Below are 16,493 nucleotides of genomic sequence, written 5' to 3'. Positions count from 1 at the left end.
TACCACACAACGATACTGTTACAGGTTTACTGTCCAATTCAGCGTCCAAACACCGGCATTTACAATATGTACATATACGTTCCAACTTCCTATCGTAACCCAGTCGACAGAATAAAATGATACCATTGTACATTTCTGCAAGCACATATCGCAATAATCTAATGTTAACATTTCTGAACCAACAATACAATTCAGGGTACATGTATATCCACATATGTGTAACAAAAGTTATAGGTTTTTATGTTTTTGTTTAAAGGGATACCGTAAGTCTGAGAAAACATGACTGAAAATGTCTGAAGTAATGCTTAAACCAATCTGGATCTTTTCCTAACCCTAACCCTCTTAACTGGCAATTATATTTACCGCAACGCAGGTTGAATTGTGGTAAATATCATAGCGTTTTATCAATATTTGCTATATTTTATTCTGTTTAAAAACCTAAAACATTGCACTGTTTCCAGGAAAGTTTGGTAAATATAAACACAAATCTGGATTGTTAGCACCAAAATCAGCCACGAAACTTGAAAGAAAATAATTGTTGAACATTTATCATGATGTGAGCGACCGCTAACCCTAAATACCTAAATAAAGTAGGACGTCATAACCTAACCTACAAACGGGTGTGAAAAAACATCAAATCCAGTCAATCCAGTTTCTAGCATTAAATTTCTGGATTTTTGTCAACCTACCATCCAGCACTCCGACCTCCTGCCGATTGAACTATTTTAAACAGCATCACATTCTTCAAAGGCGAGTAACGCTGAGGTTACGCGTATGTTTTGTTTCCTGAAATGTCCAATGGCTACATCTTTTACTGGTGATTGAGCTGTGCAACACATCATCCCACTGGGTCATGACCTGCTCTTAATCCTGGAAGTCTTCCCGACAACCTTGCCTTGCTCTTTCTTCACATCCTTTCGTATGTTACCTATCCCAACACTCAACCCAAGGTCTCTGATGTGGACGCGAACGTTGCCGAAGTTCCTCGGCCATGAGGCATCCAACTTAAAGGTCTTAGGTCCTAGTGTTTGGGTTTCCAATGAACTAGCTTCTCTTTTTGTTTCCGTGCTGTTCTCAACTTGCCGCTTCACTCCCTTGCGTTCCCAAATGTTTGCATCCGCTGTAGAGTCCGACTTCGAAGAGCAGCTGATTGCAGCGTTCTTACTTCTCAGTCGTTGAGGTTCCCAAATGTTACCATCCACAGCACTGCCGTCATTTGTGGAGACTAAAACTGCTCCGTTCTTTCCACCCTGATTTTGTTGTTTCCAAACGTTAGCGTTCACTTTCCCGTTAGAATTCACAGGATTTCCAGTGGTTTTACTTCGCAGTCGCTGTGGTTCAGGGTCCACCTTGGCATCAGAGGTCACAGTATTTGTGGTCACGGTGTTCCGACTTCGTAATCGCTGTGGTTCCCACATGTTAGCACCAGTCGTTGTGTCAGGAATGCTGCTGGAGGTTTTGTTTTTGTGTTGTTGCGGCTCCCAAGCACTAGAGTCTAGTTTAGAGTCTGGATTATTCAGTGCCGTGGTCTTGCTTCGTAGTTTCTGTGGTTCCCATATGTTTGCGTTCAGTATAACACTAGGATTTGCAAGAGAAGGAATATTTTTATTTCCTTGCGGATGTGATTCCCATGTTCTAGCATCGATTTTGGTTTCCGTTTTCGCTGGTTCTGCTGTAGAACTTCCCAGATTTTTAGGCCCTTGCACCAAGGCCGCACTTCTGTCTTCCAAACCTTTGTCGACTTTAGTGCCAGGATCCGCTGTTCGGCTGTTTGGTAATGACACCGGAATATGTAGCACCGGTGCAGGTGATGCCGGTGGGGGTGGTGTTGCTGGAGGAGAAGCTTCCATTGAATCCCAGCGACTGTCCACAAATTCCAGGGAAGATCCGAGCATGCCGGCCAGCTCCGGGGTGGCCTCCACCAGCTCCAGAGGATCCTTCACATCAGGCCGGAAGGAGGCCAGCTCCTGCTCGTCTGGACCGGTCAGAAGCTGCGACAGCGACGCCTGCCGATAGAACTCGTCCTCTGGGATGGACTGCACGTTGAGCTGCGGGAAAAGCCGCCGAAAAGACTTGGACGTCATCCGAAGACGACCAAGGACATCGGAAAGGAGGAGCCAGTTCCTGGGACTGAAGGAAGAAAGACAGAAGGACAAAAGATTGTTATGTGAAGTGTTATGTTGAAGAATTCGGCTCATTAAGCAAAAAAGAATCACTTTCATCACAAAATTCAGTTTCTTTTCATTTAAATTAAGAAATAAACTGGGATTTGACCAGAAATACCGTAGCTGTCCCTGTTAAATGCAACATCTGCACAGAATGCTGCAAAATTTGGCACCGATGATCAACTGGATAAACTGTAAAAATTTTAGTGGCCAAAGGTAAAAGGTCTTTGGGACGTCACAGATTATTGGTCATTACGGATAACTATGAGAATGATTCCATTGTTGCATCTTTTCTGTCTTATTCTAACTTTTTTGTCTTGTTGCGAGTTTTTTGTCCTGTTACGTCTTTTCCATCTTAATCTCTTTTTTATCTTGTTGGGTCTCTTTTGTCTCGTTCTCTCTTCCGTCTTTTTTGTCCTATTCCGTCTTTTTCATCTTGTTGCGTCTTTTTCATCTTATTCTGCCTTTTTTTGTCTTATTCTGCATTTTTTTTTCTTGCATCTTTTTTGTCTTATTCCGTGTTTTTCCATTTCATTGCGTCTTTTTCGTCTTATTCTGCATTTTTTTTTTGTCTTATTTCAGGTTTTTCGTTTTGTCTTTTTCATCTAATTCCACGTTTTTTGTCTCATTTCGTGTTTTCGTTTCATTGTCTTTTTTTTGTCTTATTTCGTGTTTTTCATTTCGTTGCCTCTTTTTTCGTCTTATTCCGTGTTTTTTATTTCATTGTATCTTTTTCGTCTTATGTTGTGTTTCTCATCTCGTTGCGTCTTTTTTTGCCTTATTTCATTGTTAAATGTGACTCCACCCCCAGTGTGAGACGTCTTTTATTCTGACTTTAACTCTCCCGGTGTTGTCCACGCCTTTCCGCCAGTGTTGATGTTATTGATTCACGGCGCCTGTTGATGTGTGTCAAGGTTAAGGGGAAGTGTAATGCACACACACCACACACACAACACACCACACACACACACACAGAGGACAAGGCCACATGTTGCCGTTGGAATGTTAAACAAGCCAATGTGTGTGTGTGTGTGTGTGTGTGTGTGTGTGCCTGTGTGCGTGTGTGTGCATGTGCGTGTGTGTGTGTGTGGCCTTGTATCAGGAGGACACATTAATACAACATCACACACAAGGGAGACGAGAAACAGAGAGGAGGAGAAAAGCGACAGGGGAGGAAGACCGAGTGGAAGCCAATTAGCCGCGTCGCCACGGCGATGCAATCCTCGTTAACGACCTCGCCGTCTGCGCTGCCTTTATCACCCCCCCTCCCCTTTTTCTTCTCCGCCGAGGATCTTTTTTCTGTCTCTCACATTACCCTTCATCCTCCTCTGCCGTCGCCTTCGTTTCTAAGCTGCTTCCACCGCCTTAATTAGACCAAGTGTGTGTGTGTGTAAGTGTGTGTGTGTGTGTGTGTGTGTGTGTGTGTGTGCGTGCGTGTGTGTGTTTGTTCAACGCCAACAAGGAAAAGGGTAGTTTTGAGGAAATTTCTTAAGGGGCGGAGCTTGGTGCTGATTGGTGGAACACATTCATGCAAAAAAGATGCATCCTACTGCGTCATTTTCATTGGTTTCTTATCAAGTTTTTTTGTAATTTTTGTCGAATCGTGTCCGTTTCATCCTGTTGCATCTTATCTTTTTTGCATCTTTATGTAATTTTTATCTTTTTTATTTTATCTCTTTTTTTCTTATTGCGTCGTAAGTCTTTTTAACAGGCTTTGTCTTTTTCGTCTCGTGTCTTTTTTGTCTTGTTGCGTCTTTTTGATCACCTCTTTCGTCTTCTTGTGTCTTTTTTTTTGTTCATTTTCTGTCTAGTTCCAGACAGAGCCCCTCACTTCACTGAGAAAACATCCATGATCTGCTTCTTCTGCAGACGCTGCTTCTTTTTCTGCTCTGCCTAGCTTTCTGCCTATATATTTACATATATAAATACATTTGTATAATAGTCACAGCTAAAATACAACTACCAATGAACTAGACAAACTGGAAAAATATGGATAAAACAGTGGAAAAAAAGCCACAAAAAACTGCAAAATTCGGCAAAAACACACAAGTAGAGCACTCCAAAACAGCACTATCATTATGATGTACAATTATTTAGAAGAATTCACTGCAAAAACAATGCTGCTAAAAGTACTAAAAATCTTCCATCTCTCTCTCACTGACTGCACTCTGCTGCTCTCTGCTCCACCCACTTCCACCCCTCCCCCTTGGCCAGTGCAGGCCTCTACTCTAATGTGTGATATAACAAACAAAAGCTCTGACCCTCTGCTTTCAGATGCCTTTTGGAATTTGTCAATAGTGCAAGCGCTTCAGGACTTCTGCTCATTTGAATGATGACGGATCCACAAATACGATGTTTGCGATCATCTTGAAAGGCCGTTGAGGCTCCGCCTTTTTGAGTCCCGATCAACGCCTCCGCCCTTCTGTTCGATCACTCTTAGACAGTTGTTGGTAGACTCACCCCTGACACAGCGACACCTGGATGTTGTAACACGGCAGCAGCGGTCGGTCGGACAACTCGAACTCGAACACCTCCCTCCTGGCTCGTTGTTCCACGTCGTCGTCCTCATGTTCGTCCTCCTCCTCCTCCTCCGGCCCCGGAGGGTCGGCCAAGATGTTGTAGACCTCCCCTTCGTTGGACGTCTCTGCACAGTCACCAATTAGATCTGGGTTAATAATTGGTCCTCCTGTTGCGCTCATCATTTACTGACACATTTTTAGTCCAAACTCATCGACTCCACTTTAGTTCTGGTTCAGGTCAGTTTTATTTCACTTCCCGTTCATTTAGCCCTGTGTGTTTAGTCCCAGTTGTTCATTTCTGGTTCTCGTATCATTTGTAACCAACTCCGACTTCAGTTTTGCATGAGTTGGAACATGATTGGCCCTTGTGACGTTAGTCCAAAATTGCTCTTTTGTCAGTTCTAGTTCCTTTCATTTCTTTACTTCTAATTGCTTAAATCCAGATGGTTTGGCCCAGATTTTTTGGTTTGAACCAAACTAATTATTTTAAGCCAAACTTAGCCCAACCCTTTTGTTAGCATTAATTCTTGCTGCTCTAACAAATGTGACATGTTACGCAAAATTGTTAGTTATCATTTAAGTATGGAAGCAAATGTGAGTCATCAGACACTGAATGGTTGTATTTTGCAATAATTTTTTTGAATGGTTGTATTTCATAATTTGAATTTTTTTTATAGTTGATTTTTTTTAATTATTGGATTTTTACACAGTTTCATATTCTGAATTCAATTATTAAAAAAAAGTTTTTTAAGTCAATATTCTCAAATACAGGGTGTTTCAAATTCAATCTAAAAAAAATGCGATATAACATCTTGACCAGACAAAACCAATGAAGTACCGAGAATATTGAATTTTTATTAATAACTGATTTGAGATTATGAAACTATGTGTAAAAATTCAACTATTCAAAAAAAAATTCAACTATAAAAAATTCAAATTGTCAAAAAGATTATTAATGCTCTCCTTGCTTCTGTGTGTGTGTGTGTGTGTGTGTGTGTGTGTGTTGTGAACTCACCGCACACTGAGCTGCCGTGGAACTCCCAGTAGATTCCCGGGTCGCCGTCGGCCCGCCCCTGGAGGTCGGACAGATAGTCTGCAGACAGAGGGGGAGGCGGCTTAGTGGTCAATCAAAGAGCCAGCCAATCAGAGAAGACGGAGGCGACCAGATGAAAACAATAGAGCAACATGCACACAGACACACACAAACACAAACAGACACACAAACACACAGACACACACAGAAACACACACAGACACACACAAACACACAGACACACACAAACACACATGCACACACAAACACACAGACACACACAAACACACATGCACACACAAACACACAATGCGCTGCAGTCGAGCCGGTTCCATCTAAACACAAACACTGTGTGTCTGTGTGTGTATCGTGTAGTGTTGTGCGTCATTGGATGTGTCGTTGTGCATCTGTGTGTGTCTGTATGTGTCACTGTGTGTGCTGTTGTGCGTTATTATGTGTCGCGCATCTGTGTGTGCATTGTTGTGTGTCTGTGTGTTTTGTGTATCCCTGTGTGTTTGTATGTGTATTTATTGTAAAATCACTGACTTTGTTGCCAACACTCATTGGATCAGTCCCCGCCCCTTACCTTCCAGAAAGGTTTCCATGGTAGCGCTGTGGGTCATGTTGATGGGTCCGCGTCCAGAGTAGGAGGTGAGGGTTGGATCGGCGCCACAGGCCAACAGGAAGCGCACCACCTCCACGTGGTCATTCTCCACCGCGTCGTGCAGTGGCCTGACCACAGACAAAAAAAACAATAACCAACCATATAATGAAGTAAACGGTGTCCCACAGGGCTACATGTTCGCTCCTCTTCTGTTTTATGTGTTTATATACGCATACGATGCATGTGTCGACTTTATGTTCACCATAACCTGAGGATTTAGCACTCGCTCGTGGTAAACTGGTACCTGGTGCCGTCCTGAGCGCTGCAGTTGACATCGGCTCCGTGCTCCACCAGGTGGCGTACGATGTTCAACCAGCCGCGGGAGCAGGCCTCATGTAGCGCACAATAGCCGGCGTTGTCCCTGTGGTTGACGTCACAGATCCGCCGCTCCAGACAGTACAGGACCACCTCCTGCATGGAAGAACAAAGGAGCGACTAATGAGAGCCGAGCCTTTGACCTGACATCAACCAATCTGTAAGTAGTTATTGTTGCGTTACCATGACAATTCGCCCAATCACAGCCTCAGATTCACATTTGATCAGTTTACACGCTTTAATATGAGTCAGATCTTTTACTGATGAACTTCTATGTTGTTTCAATTTTTTGTGTTATTTTTGTACCGTTGTGTTGTTGTGTGTCTGTGTGTGTTGTTTTTGTTGCGTGTCTGTAGTCCATTGTGTCATTGTGTGTCGTCCATGCACTGTCGCGTACCCTTGTGTGTGTCTGTGCGTGGCGGTGCGCATCGTTGTGTTGCCGTTGTGTGTCAGTGCGTTGTCGTGCGTCGCCGTGCATCTGACGGCTTCATTTGCACACTGAGCTCGTTAACTCCGCTGCTCGGCAGCGGCGGCGGCGGCGGTGACACTCTGACAGCCGCTGTCACACTGTGCATGAAATATTCAGACTGTGTGTCGCCGTGGAGGAGGACGAGGCGTCGCCTGCACCATTGACAACACGCCGACACGGCAAAGTGTGAAGGTGAGTGTGTGTTTGTGCGCCGACAAAACCCTCATCCGTCGACTGAATTTCAATAAAGGGACCTGAACGGAGCGACTCGCCGATGTCACGGTGATGTCACAGTTCAACTTCTGCTCACATCATCAAACAGCGGAGAGGGTCACGCCCAATCCGATTGGCCCTCGACAAATCCGAAACCAGACCCTGAAACCGATCATCGATCAATAAAATTCACCTGAATCGACAACTAATCGATCGATCATTGAAGGTCTAATGTACAGGTTTCAAACATGCAAAAACAAAAAAAATCTTCAATTAAGTAAAAAAAAAAAATCTTCAATCAAGACAAAAGAAATCTTCAATTAAGTAAAAAAAAATGTTGAATTAAGAAAAAAAAAAAAATCCGGCCCACCAAAGGGTCCAGTCTGGCCCCTGGGATGAATTTGTGAAATGCAAAAACTACACTGAAGAAACTAACAATCAAGGATTTTAACCCTTTCATGCATTGTGGTCTCTACAGTGGACAGTTACTCTGCAGCTCTTCTCTTGTATATTCTAGGGATGTAATGATTACTGGTATAACGATAAGCCACAGTAAAACTGCAGACAGTTAGTATTACCATTTAAATTCTAATTCTCATGATAACCGTGTTTGATTATTATCACAGTATTGTTGAAATTGTGCTCAAAATGTTCAAAAAGTACTGATACACACACTGAAATAATTTAACCAAGTTGTATTTTGAAAAAAAAAACAACAACAAAAAAAGCAAATAAAATAATTGGCACAATGTACCTTTTGTTGCAGAAACCTTCAAATATTAAGCCTTAGTAGTCTGAGCCTATTTTGTCTGTTTTTTAGTGCTTTTGATTTTGCTTTTATATACTATATAAACAAATGTTTACTCTACCTATGTTTGGGATCTGTTTTTTCAGCACAACTTCATCTATATCATCTGTCTATTATTTTTTCACTTTAACCTACTATAAAAACGTAAAAGGACAAAAAACACAAAAAATATTAAAAATCCAATTTGAAAAATGTCTATAATTTATTACATAAATAACACACAGAGGCTTAACGAACCTTTTCAAAGACTTTAAAAGTGAATATTGGTTCCAAATATTAGGTATAGAAAATTAAAATTGTAATAAATAAAAATTATACTCAAATATTTGACATAAAAGCAGATCTTTACATAAGTGTTTTTTCCCCTAAAAGTGCGGTAATCAAACACGGCTATCATGAGAATTAGAATTTAAACGGTAATACTAACCATCTGCAATTTTACCGTGGTTTATCGTTATACCGGTAATCGTTACATCCCTAGTGTGTGTATATCGTTGGCTTCCTGAAAAAACCTGCTATGTGACTTTTGGCAAATTTTACAGGAGAAACAGAAAACTGTTTATATAACAGGAAACTGTGAAATATGACAAAAAATTATCTGTTCCTTTAATGTTGGTAGTTATGATGGAATGTAAACAACTGTCACAGGAGACTGACATTTGAAGCTATAATAGGGGAGATAGCAGGTTTTTATTCCCAACCAAAAATGTCACTTAGCAGGTTGTATCAGGAAGCCGACTATATATATATATATATATATATATATATATATATATATATATATTTGCTGTGGTTGCTATGGCAGCCTTCAGTGGATTCTACTGACTCCACCCATCACACCTGTCCGTACACCTGCGGATGTGGGGGGGGCGTGTACCTCGTATCCTAGGCGGGCGGCGCGCTGCAGCAGCGTCTCCCCGGCGTTTTTGTTGACGATTAGGCGCCGTACCTCCGGGGGGGCGGGTCGGGTGGCTGAGGGGGCGGGGCTCTGCAGGGGCGGTCGGGGCAGGTCGGACGAGGAGACCTGTGCGAAGGAGGGACATTCAGCGTGATTAGCATTCGCCTGAGCTCCGGTTTTATTACCTCCCTACATCCATCACTGTCAGACGCTTCCTCTGTAGCGCACACACAGCCCCGGTTCCAGCTTGGGCGAAAATAGCGCTGTCATCACCTCTGCTCCCAGCGCCGCCATTCAGCCGGGGGCTGATGACAGCGCCGAGGAGGGGGAGGGGAAAACGAGGAGGGGGAGGGGAAAACAAACCACCGTGCTTCCATCCAGCCACACTCTATCTCCCTCTGATTTCACATTTTAAGATAAGAACTAAACCAACACCGGCTTTTCTCACCAGAACAATGACAATGATTCGTCTGTTTAGGAAAAAAAAACAGTGGGTTTTGACAAAAAAATGACTGATATTTGTTTCTTGATTCTATGAAAAAACAGGATCCATTACTTTTACAATGAAACAGAGCTACATGTTTAGACAAATCACTGCTCCGGCAAGAAAGATCAGAACCGAACGTGTTTCTTCTGTGAAAGATCGGAATTGGCTGCATGTTTGTTTTTGCACGACAGCGGAACTAGATGCTTGTCTTTGAAGACATTGAGACTGGTCACTTTGGTCAATCGAAATATCAGAACTTGTTGCTTTTCTCAGGAGAAAGTCTGGAACTGGACCATTTTCTTATGCAAAAAATCAGAACTGTTCGCTTTTGTTCTGCAATATATCATAGATAATTGCTTTTCGTATGGGAAAGATCGTGACTAGCTGCTTTTTTATACAAGAAATCAAAATACTGTTTGCTTTTATGACAAGAAATAGCATAACTTGACAATTTCCGAATGTGAAAAATTGGAATTGGCTGCTTTTATTTACAAGAAAGATTGAAATTCTTCTATTTTGTTCTGTGACATGTCACAACTAGTGGCTTTTCTTATGAGAAAAATCTAAATTAGTCGCTTTTTCCACACTAATCATTGGAAGTAGTTGCTTTTCTTTTAAGAAAATTCAGGACTGATGACTTTTGTTAATCAAAATATTGTAACTGGTCGTTTTTCTCGGGAGAATATTTAGAACTGTCACTTTTCTAATGTGAAAAATCTGAACTGGTCACTTTTGTTTTGGAATCTATCACAACTAGTCAAGCTTTATGTGGGAGAAAGAAAAGGACAGGTCAGTTTTCTTACAAGACAGACTCAGATTAGTAGATTTTCTTGTGAGAAAGATTTAAAATAGTCACTTTTCTTATGTGACAGAGCTAGCTGCGTTTCTTTTGGAAAACTACAGAACCTCATTTTGATTAAATTTTTTGATGTTGACCAATAGGAGCACAAAAATGAGTAATTTCAGTGAAGTTGAAGCCTCAAAAATCCACTGAAAACAAGCCCCATGACAAGAATTTATTAGTTTTTCAGACACAGGGTGATATGGAGCGCCAGCTTTCAATGTGAAGAATTTGGAAGCTTTTAGCATTTTGAGGCTTTTATTGTGAAGTATTTAAAGGCCTTTAAAAGGATCTGGAGGCTTTTATTGTGAAGAATTTGGAGACTTTTGCTGTGAAAAATTTGGAGGCTTTTAGCTCTTTGAAGCTTTTGCTGCGAAGTATTTCAAGGCATTTAAAATGATTTGGAAGCTTTCATTGTGAAAATTATGGAGGCTTTTATTGTGAAGTATTTTGAGGCTTTTATTATGAAGTACTTGGAGGCTTTTAGAAAGTTAAAGCTTTTATTATGAAGTATTTCAAGGCTTTAAAATTATTTGGAGGATTTTACTCTGAAGGATTTGTAGGCTTTTATTGTGAAGAATTTGGAGGCTGTTACTGGGAAAAGCTTGGAGGCTTTTAGCATGTTGAAATTTTTACTGTGAAGTATTTCAAGGCTTTTATATTTATTTGGAGGCTTTTATTGTGAAGAATTTGGAGGCCATTACTGGGAAAAACTTGGAGGCTTTTAGCATGTTGAAGCTTTTATTGTGAAGTATTTCAAGGCTTTTAAAATTATTTGGATGCTTTTACTGTGAAGGGTTTGGAGGCTTTTATTGTGAAGAATTTGAAGGCTTATATTGTGAAAAAATTGGAAGCTTTTACTGTGGAAAATTCTGAAGGCTTTTAATATTTTGAAGCTTTTTCATGAAATATTTCAAGGCTTTTAAAATTATTTGGAGACTTTTACTGTGAAGGGTTTGGAGGCTTTTATTGTGAAGAATTTGGAGACTTTACTGGGGAACAGCTTGGAGGCTTTTAGCATGTTGAAGTTTTTATTGTTAAATATTTCAAGGCTTTTAAAATTATTCTGAGGCTTTTACTGTGAAAAAATCAGAAGGTTTTATTGTGAAGGATTTGGAGATTTTAAAAGAATTTGGATACTTTTTTTGTTTGTTAATTTTTATTGAACTCCCGCTGCGCTGCGTTTTCTTCCTGTTTTTCCCGCCGGTTGTTGACATCGTACGTGTCGTTACAGATGATAAATGAGTATCGCGTTGTTTCTCCGAATCTGAAGTTAAATGCGTTTTAATGTGGGCGTTTCATCCTATTTTTATGAGCGTATTCTACATAAAAAACATTTTTCATATGACGGCATTTTTTTTTCTCGACGACAGAATAAATGAATTTCACCTCCCCGTTTTTCTTCCACGCAGTTTAAGTATGAGAATAATCGGCTGCAGGTTGAGATGGATGAAAATCTGCATCGCTGAGCTGCTGACGCCACAGCAACCGTCTCCGCTGCTTAGCAGCCAGACGGCGTGTGCGCGATAATGTGTGTGCGTGTTTGTGTGTAATGTGTGTGCGCGGGCGTCTGTCAAACGAAGCCGCTCGCCGCCACGCATCGGCAAACAGGATGCGAGCTTTGCCCTGGAGGTGTGTGTGTGTCTGTGTGTGCGTCTGTGTGTGTTTCTGTGTGTGTGTGTGTGAGCATTTGTGTGTGTCTGTGTGTGCATTTCTGTGGCTGTGTGTCTGTGTGTGTGTGTGTGCGTTTCTGTGTGTGTGTGTGTGTGTGTGTGTGCGTTTCTGTCTGTGTGTGTGTCTGTGTGTGCGTTTCTGTGGCTGTGTGTCTGTGTGTGTGTGCGTTTCTGTCTGTGTGTGTGTGTGTGTGTGTGTGTGTGTGCGTTTCTGTCTCTGTGTGTGTGCATTTCTGTGTGTGTGTGTGTGTGTCTGTGTGTGTGTGCGTTTGTGTCTGTGTGTGTGTGTGTGCGTTTGTGTCTGTGTGTCTCTGTGTGTGTGTGCGTTTGAGTCTCTGTGTGTGTGTGTGCGTTTGTGTCTGTGTGTGTGTGTGTGTGTGCGTTTGCCGACTCGAACATGGAGGAGGGTCGAGCGAGAGAGAGAGAGAGAGTGTGTGCGTGTTGTTAGCGTGTGTTTTGGCGTGTGCGTCCTTTCTGCCCTGAGGAAATCTCCGGTGCAGCAGCTGTCAAAACGGCACAAGTCGCCGCCGCCGCCGCCGCCACCGCCACACACAAACACGCAGACGCACACACACAGACACACAAACGCTGTACATGTGGAGAATATTATTCTTCCTCCATAACCTTCAATCACTCCCTCCCTCCTTCCCTCGTTCGCTCGTTCGCTCGCTCTCTCCTTCCTTTAATCTGCAGTGAATTGAATTACACACACAGACGCACAACGACGCACACAGACACACACAGACGCACAACGACGCACACAGACGCACACAGACACACATTCCCTGCTGAGTTTTCCCAGCGAGCTCCAATCAGGACGATAATTGCAACGATTAACGGAGAACGAAGAAAGAAATGAGGGATGGAGGGAACAGGAGGCGCTCGGGTCACCGGTTTAACCGTTTGTTGTCGCACAATATTTTACGAAACAAAACAGCTGGGTTTATTGAGCAGCTGGAGGCTTTTAATGCGAAGGATTTGGAGGCTTTTTATTGTGAAATAGCTGAAAAATTTTGGAGGCCTTGACTGTGTAGGAGGATTTTACTGTGAAAGATCTGGAGGCTTTTAATTTGAAGCATTTGGAGACTTAGCATTTTGAGGCTTTTATTGTGAAGGATTTCAAAGCTTTTAAAAGGATTCGGAGGTTTTTATTGTGAAAAATTTAGAGGCTTTTACTATGATAGATTTGGATTTGTTTACTGAACAGAATTTAGGGATTTTTTTGTGGAAAAAATTTAAGGGTTTTACTGTAAAAAAATTTTTGGAGGATTTTTATGGTGAAATAACTGGAGGATTTAAAAGGATTTCAGAAAAAAATGGAGGCCTTTACTGTGTAGGATTAGAGGATTTACTGTGAAAGATTTGGATGCTTTTAATTTTAAGTATTTCAAAGGATTTTGAGGCTTTTATTGTGAGGTATTTCAGGGGTTTGAAAAAGATTTAGAAACTTTTATTGTTAAGTATTTCAAGTGTTTTAAAAAGATTTTGAGGCTTTTATTGTGAAGTATTTCAAGGCTTTTAAAAGGATTTTGAGGCTTTTATTGTGAAGTATTTCAAGGCTTTTAAAAGGATTTTGAGGCTTTTATTGTGAAGTATTTTAAGGTTTTTAAAAGGATTTTGACTTTCAACTTCAACTTTCAACTTTATTTATCCTTAGGAAAGATAATTTGGTGTGCAGCAGGGATCGTAAACACATAAGCACATACACAAAAACACATACACAGAAACAGCACCACCAGAACAACCAGAGCAACCACAATAAATTTACACAATACTAAGGCTCTTATTGTGAAGTATTTCAAGGGTTTTAAATGATTTTGAGGCTTTTATTGTGAAGTATTTCAAGGTTTTTAGATGGATTTGGAAGCTTTTATTGTTAAGTATTTCAAGGCTTTTAAAAGGATTTGGAGGGTTCTATTGCGAAAAATTCAGAGGCTTTTACTATGAAAGATTTTGAGACTTTTAGTGTGAAGGATTTGGAGCCATTTTAGGGAAGAGTTTGGTGACGTGTGAAAAAGCTGGAGGCTTTAATATGAGAAATCTGGAGGCTTTTACTGTGAAGTATTTGGAGGCTTTTACTGTGAAGTATTTGGAGGCTTTGTATTTTTGGATGAACTGCCCCTTTAAGGATTATGAGACTCACCATGTCCTCTTCATCCTCCTCTTCTTCACTTCCCCTCGCCTCCTCGCCTCCTCCCGTGTGCTTCATCTTGCAGGGACGCTTGCCCTTGGGCTTGTCCGGGTCGTCGCCATGGCAGCGGAACTGATGGGGGTCATGAAGGGGGGGGGGTGAGGAGGAGGAGGAGGAGGGAGCAAGGGGAGGGAAGGACGGGAGGAGGCCGGACACTCGGCGGTTCTCCCTCAGCCTCTGGTGTTTGTCCAGGAGCCGCGACGAAGCCAAGGAGCTGAAGGAGGCTGGGCCTGGATGTCGGGGGGCGGGGCTGCACTGTTGCCGGGGGAGATGGGCAGGAGAAGAGGGTGGAGTCATGTGGAAAACTGAAAACAAACACAAGAAGACGTCAGATCATAACCTTTTCTCCCCATTGTCATGAAATATCCTCTAATGATGTGGAGGAGGTGAAAGATGAGCTAGCAAAAATGTCGGAAAAATGCCACGTCGCAAACAAAGTCAAAATATTTCACAAATACAACTTTAGAAAAAGTTAAAATAACTTTAACTGGACTTAGCATGAGGCCTTAGTCATATTATTAGTCTTTCAGTTTGTGTTTTGATTTCAACTTAGTTTTCGTAACTAGTAACATTTTTTATCTTAAGAAAATTATTTGAATTTAGTTATTACGAGGTTTGATTAATCATCATATGTAGTGAAAAGAGAATGACGTAAAACACACGACAAAGAGAAAACGAAAAAGACGCAAAAAGATCAGAAATATACAAGTCAAAATCGTAAAAGAAAAATGCTTTAAAGAATTAATCTAGACTAAAACTACGTAAAAGAAGAAACAAGAAGAAAATGAGTTCCTCATAAAAGACAAAAACGTCGTACAATACAAAAACATGAGGTAAAAGACGTAACAAGATGAAAACACTGTAAAAGACGCAACAAGACAAAAATATTGTTAAAGATACAAGATGAAAACATAAGACAAAAATGTCATAAAAGACAAAAATATTGTTGAAAATACAAGACGAAAACATAAAAGATAAAAATGTTGTACAAGACAAACATTGTTAAAGATACAAGACGAAAACAAGACAAAAATGACGTAAAAGAAAAAAAAATTGTTAAAGATAAAAGATGAAAACATAAAAGAAAAATGTCGTAAAGGAAAAATATTGTTAAAGATACAAGACGAAAACAAAAGATAAAAATGTCGTAAAAGATAAAAATATTGTTAAAGATACAAGATGAAAACAAAAGATAAAAATGACATAAAAGACAAAAAATATTGTTAAAGATAGAAGATGAAAACATAAAAGACAAAAATGTCATAAAAAAACAAAGCGACGGCAAATGAGGTACGAACACAGACCGGCTGTTTGTTGAATTATTTATTACGAGTCGTGAAAATGGAGCTAAGTGACAGGATATCCGTGGGTCATGTGGTCGTAGCCCCGCCCCCCGGTGCATTCAGGTTTTCTGCAGATGTGACTGTTCATCTCAGATGCGATGCAATAAACATGAATAATTTTCTGTTTTAACGTCAAAATGTGGAGTTTTACGGTAAAAGGAAATGACATGAAAAGTGAAAAAAAGTGAAAGTTTTCAATTGTCAGGTTTTCTTCTGCATCTTCTGATTTTTTACATTTTCATTTTGTCTTGATGGGTTTTCTTCTTCCTCTTTTTTTTTTACACTTTCTTCTTTCTCTTCATATTTTTTCTTTGTTCGTTTTCATATTTTTCTGTTATCTTCGTTCATTTTTTTTAAAAATTTAGGTTTTACTTTCCTGCGTCCTCATCTGTTTGTTCTTTCTCTGTTTCATTTCCTTCATATTTTTTTGTTTTGTTCTTTTTTCGTCATGTTTTACATTCACTTCATTATTTTTGTTTTTTTTGTTTTACATTTTCTTCTCTCTCTGTATTTTTCCGTTTTCGTGGTCTGTCCTCAGATTCTTCATCTCTTCCCACTTTTTCAAAATTTTCATGTTTTCTTCTTTTCATATTTTTTGTTTTCTTCTTCTTTCTCTTCATATTTCTTGTTGGTCATCTTCATCATCATCACCATATTTTTGTTTTACATTTTCTTCTTTCTCTTTATATTCCTGTTTTCTTCATCCTTGGCATCAGATTCTTCTTCATCCCTTCCCTCTTTTTCATATTTTTTATGTTTTCTTCTTTTTTTCGTCTTCTGTTTTTTGTCTTTGACGCCTTCAGATTTTAAATGTGTTCTTTGTTGTTTTTATATTTTTTATGTTTTCTTCTTCTTTCTCATCATATTTTTTTGT

General features: G+C 40.4%; 1 protein-coding gene across 1 annotated transcript in view; it reads right to left on the bottom strand.

Annotated features, from left to right (window-relative positions):
• Nucleotides 1-400: 400 nt before the first annotated feature.
• The window catches only part of LOC115432950 (BCL-6 corepressor-like), a 47,515-nt gene continuing 31,422 nt past the window's right edge, over nucleotides 401-16,493 (bottom strand). The window contains exons 8-14 of the mRNA XM_030154068.1: nucleotides 14,229-14,581; nucleotides 9,064-9,210; nucleotides 6,626-6,792; nucleotides 6,304-6,449; nucleotides 5,700-5,777; nucleotides 4,626-4,809; nucleotides 401-2,130 (exon numbers count right to left, since the gene is read on the bottom strand). Of these exons, the coding sequence (XP_030009928.1) occupies nucleotides 852-2,130; nucleotides 4,626-4,809; nucleotides 5,700-5,777; nucleotides 6,304-6,449; nucleotides 6,626-6,792; nucleotides 9,064-9,210; nucleotides 14,229-14,581 (2,354 nt within the window). The 3' untranslated portion in view covers nucleotides 401-851. The remainder of the gene's footprint in view (nucleotides 2,131-4,625; nucleotides 4,810-5,699; nucleotides 5,778-6,303; nucleotides 6,450-6,625; nucleotides 6,793-9,063; nucleotides 9,211-14,228; nucleotides 14,582-16,493) is intronic.

The sequence above is a fragment of the Sphaeramia orbicularis genome, chromosome 2 (genome assembly GCF_902148855.1).
Source record: "Sphaeramia orbicularis chromosome 2, fSphaOr1.1, whole genome shotgun sequence".
In the NCBI taxonomy this organism is placed as follows: Eukaryota; Metazoa; Chordata; class Actinopteri; order Kurtiformes; family Apogonidae; genus Sphaeramia; species Sphaeramia orbicularis.
The sequence above is the reverse complement of the archived record's forward strand: the minus strand, read 5'-3'. Positions and strand labels throughout refer to the sequence as shown.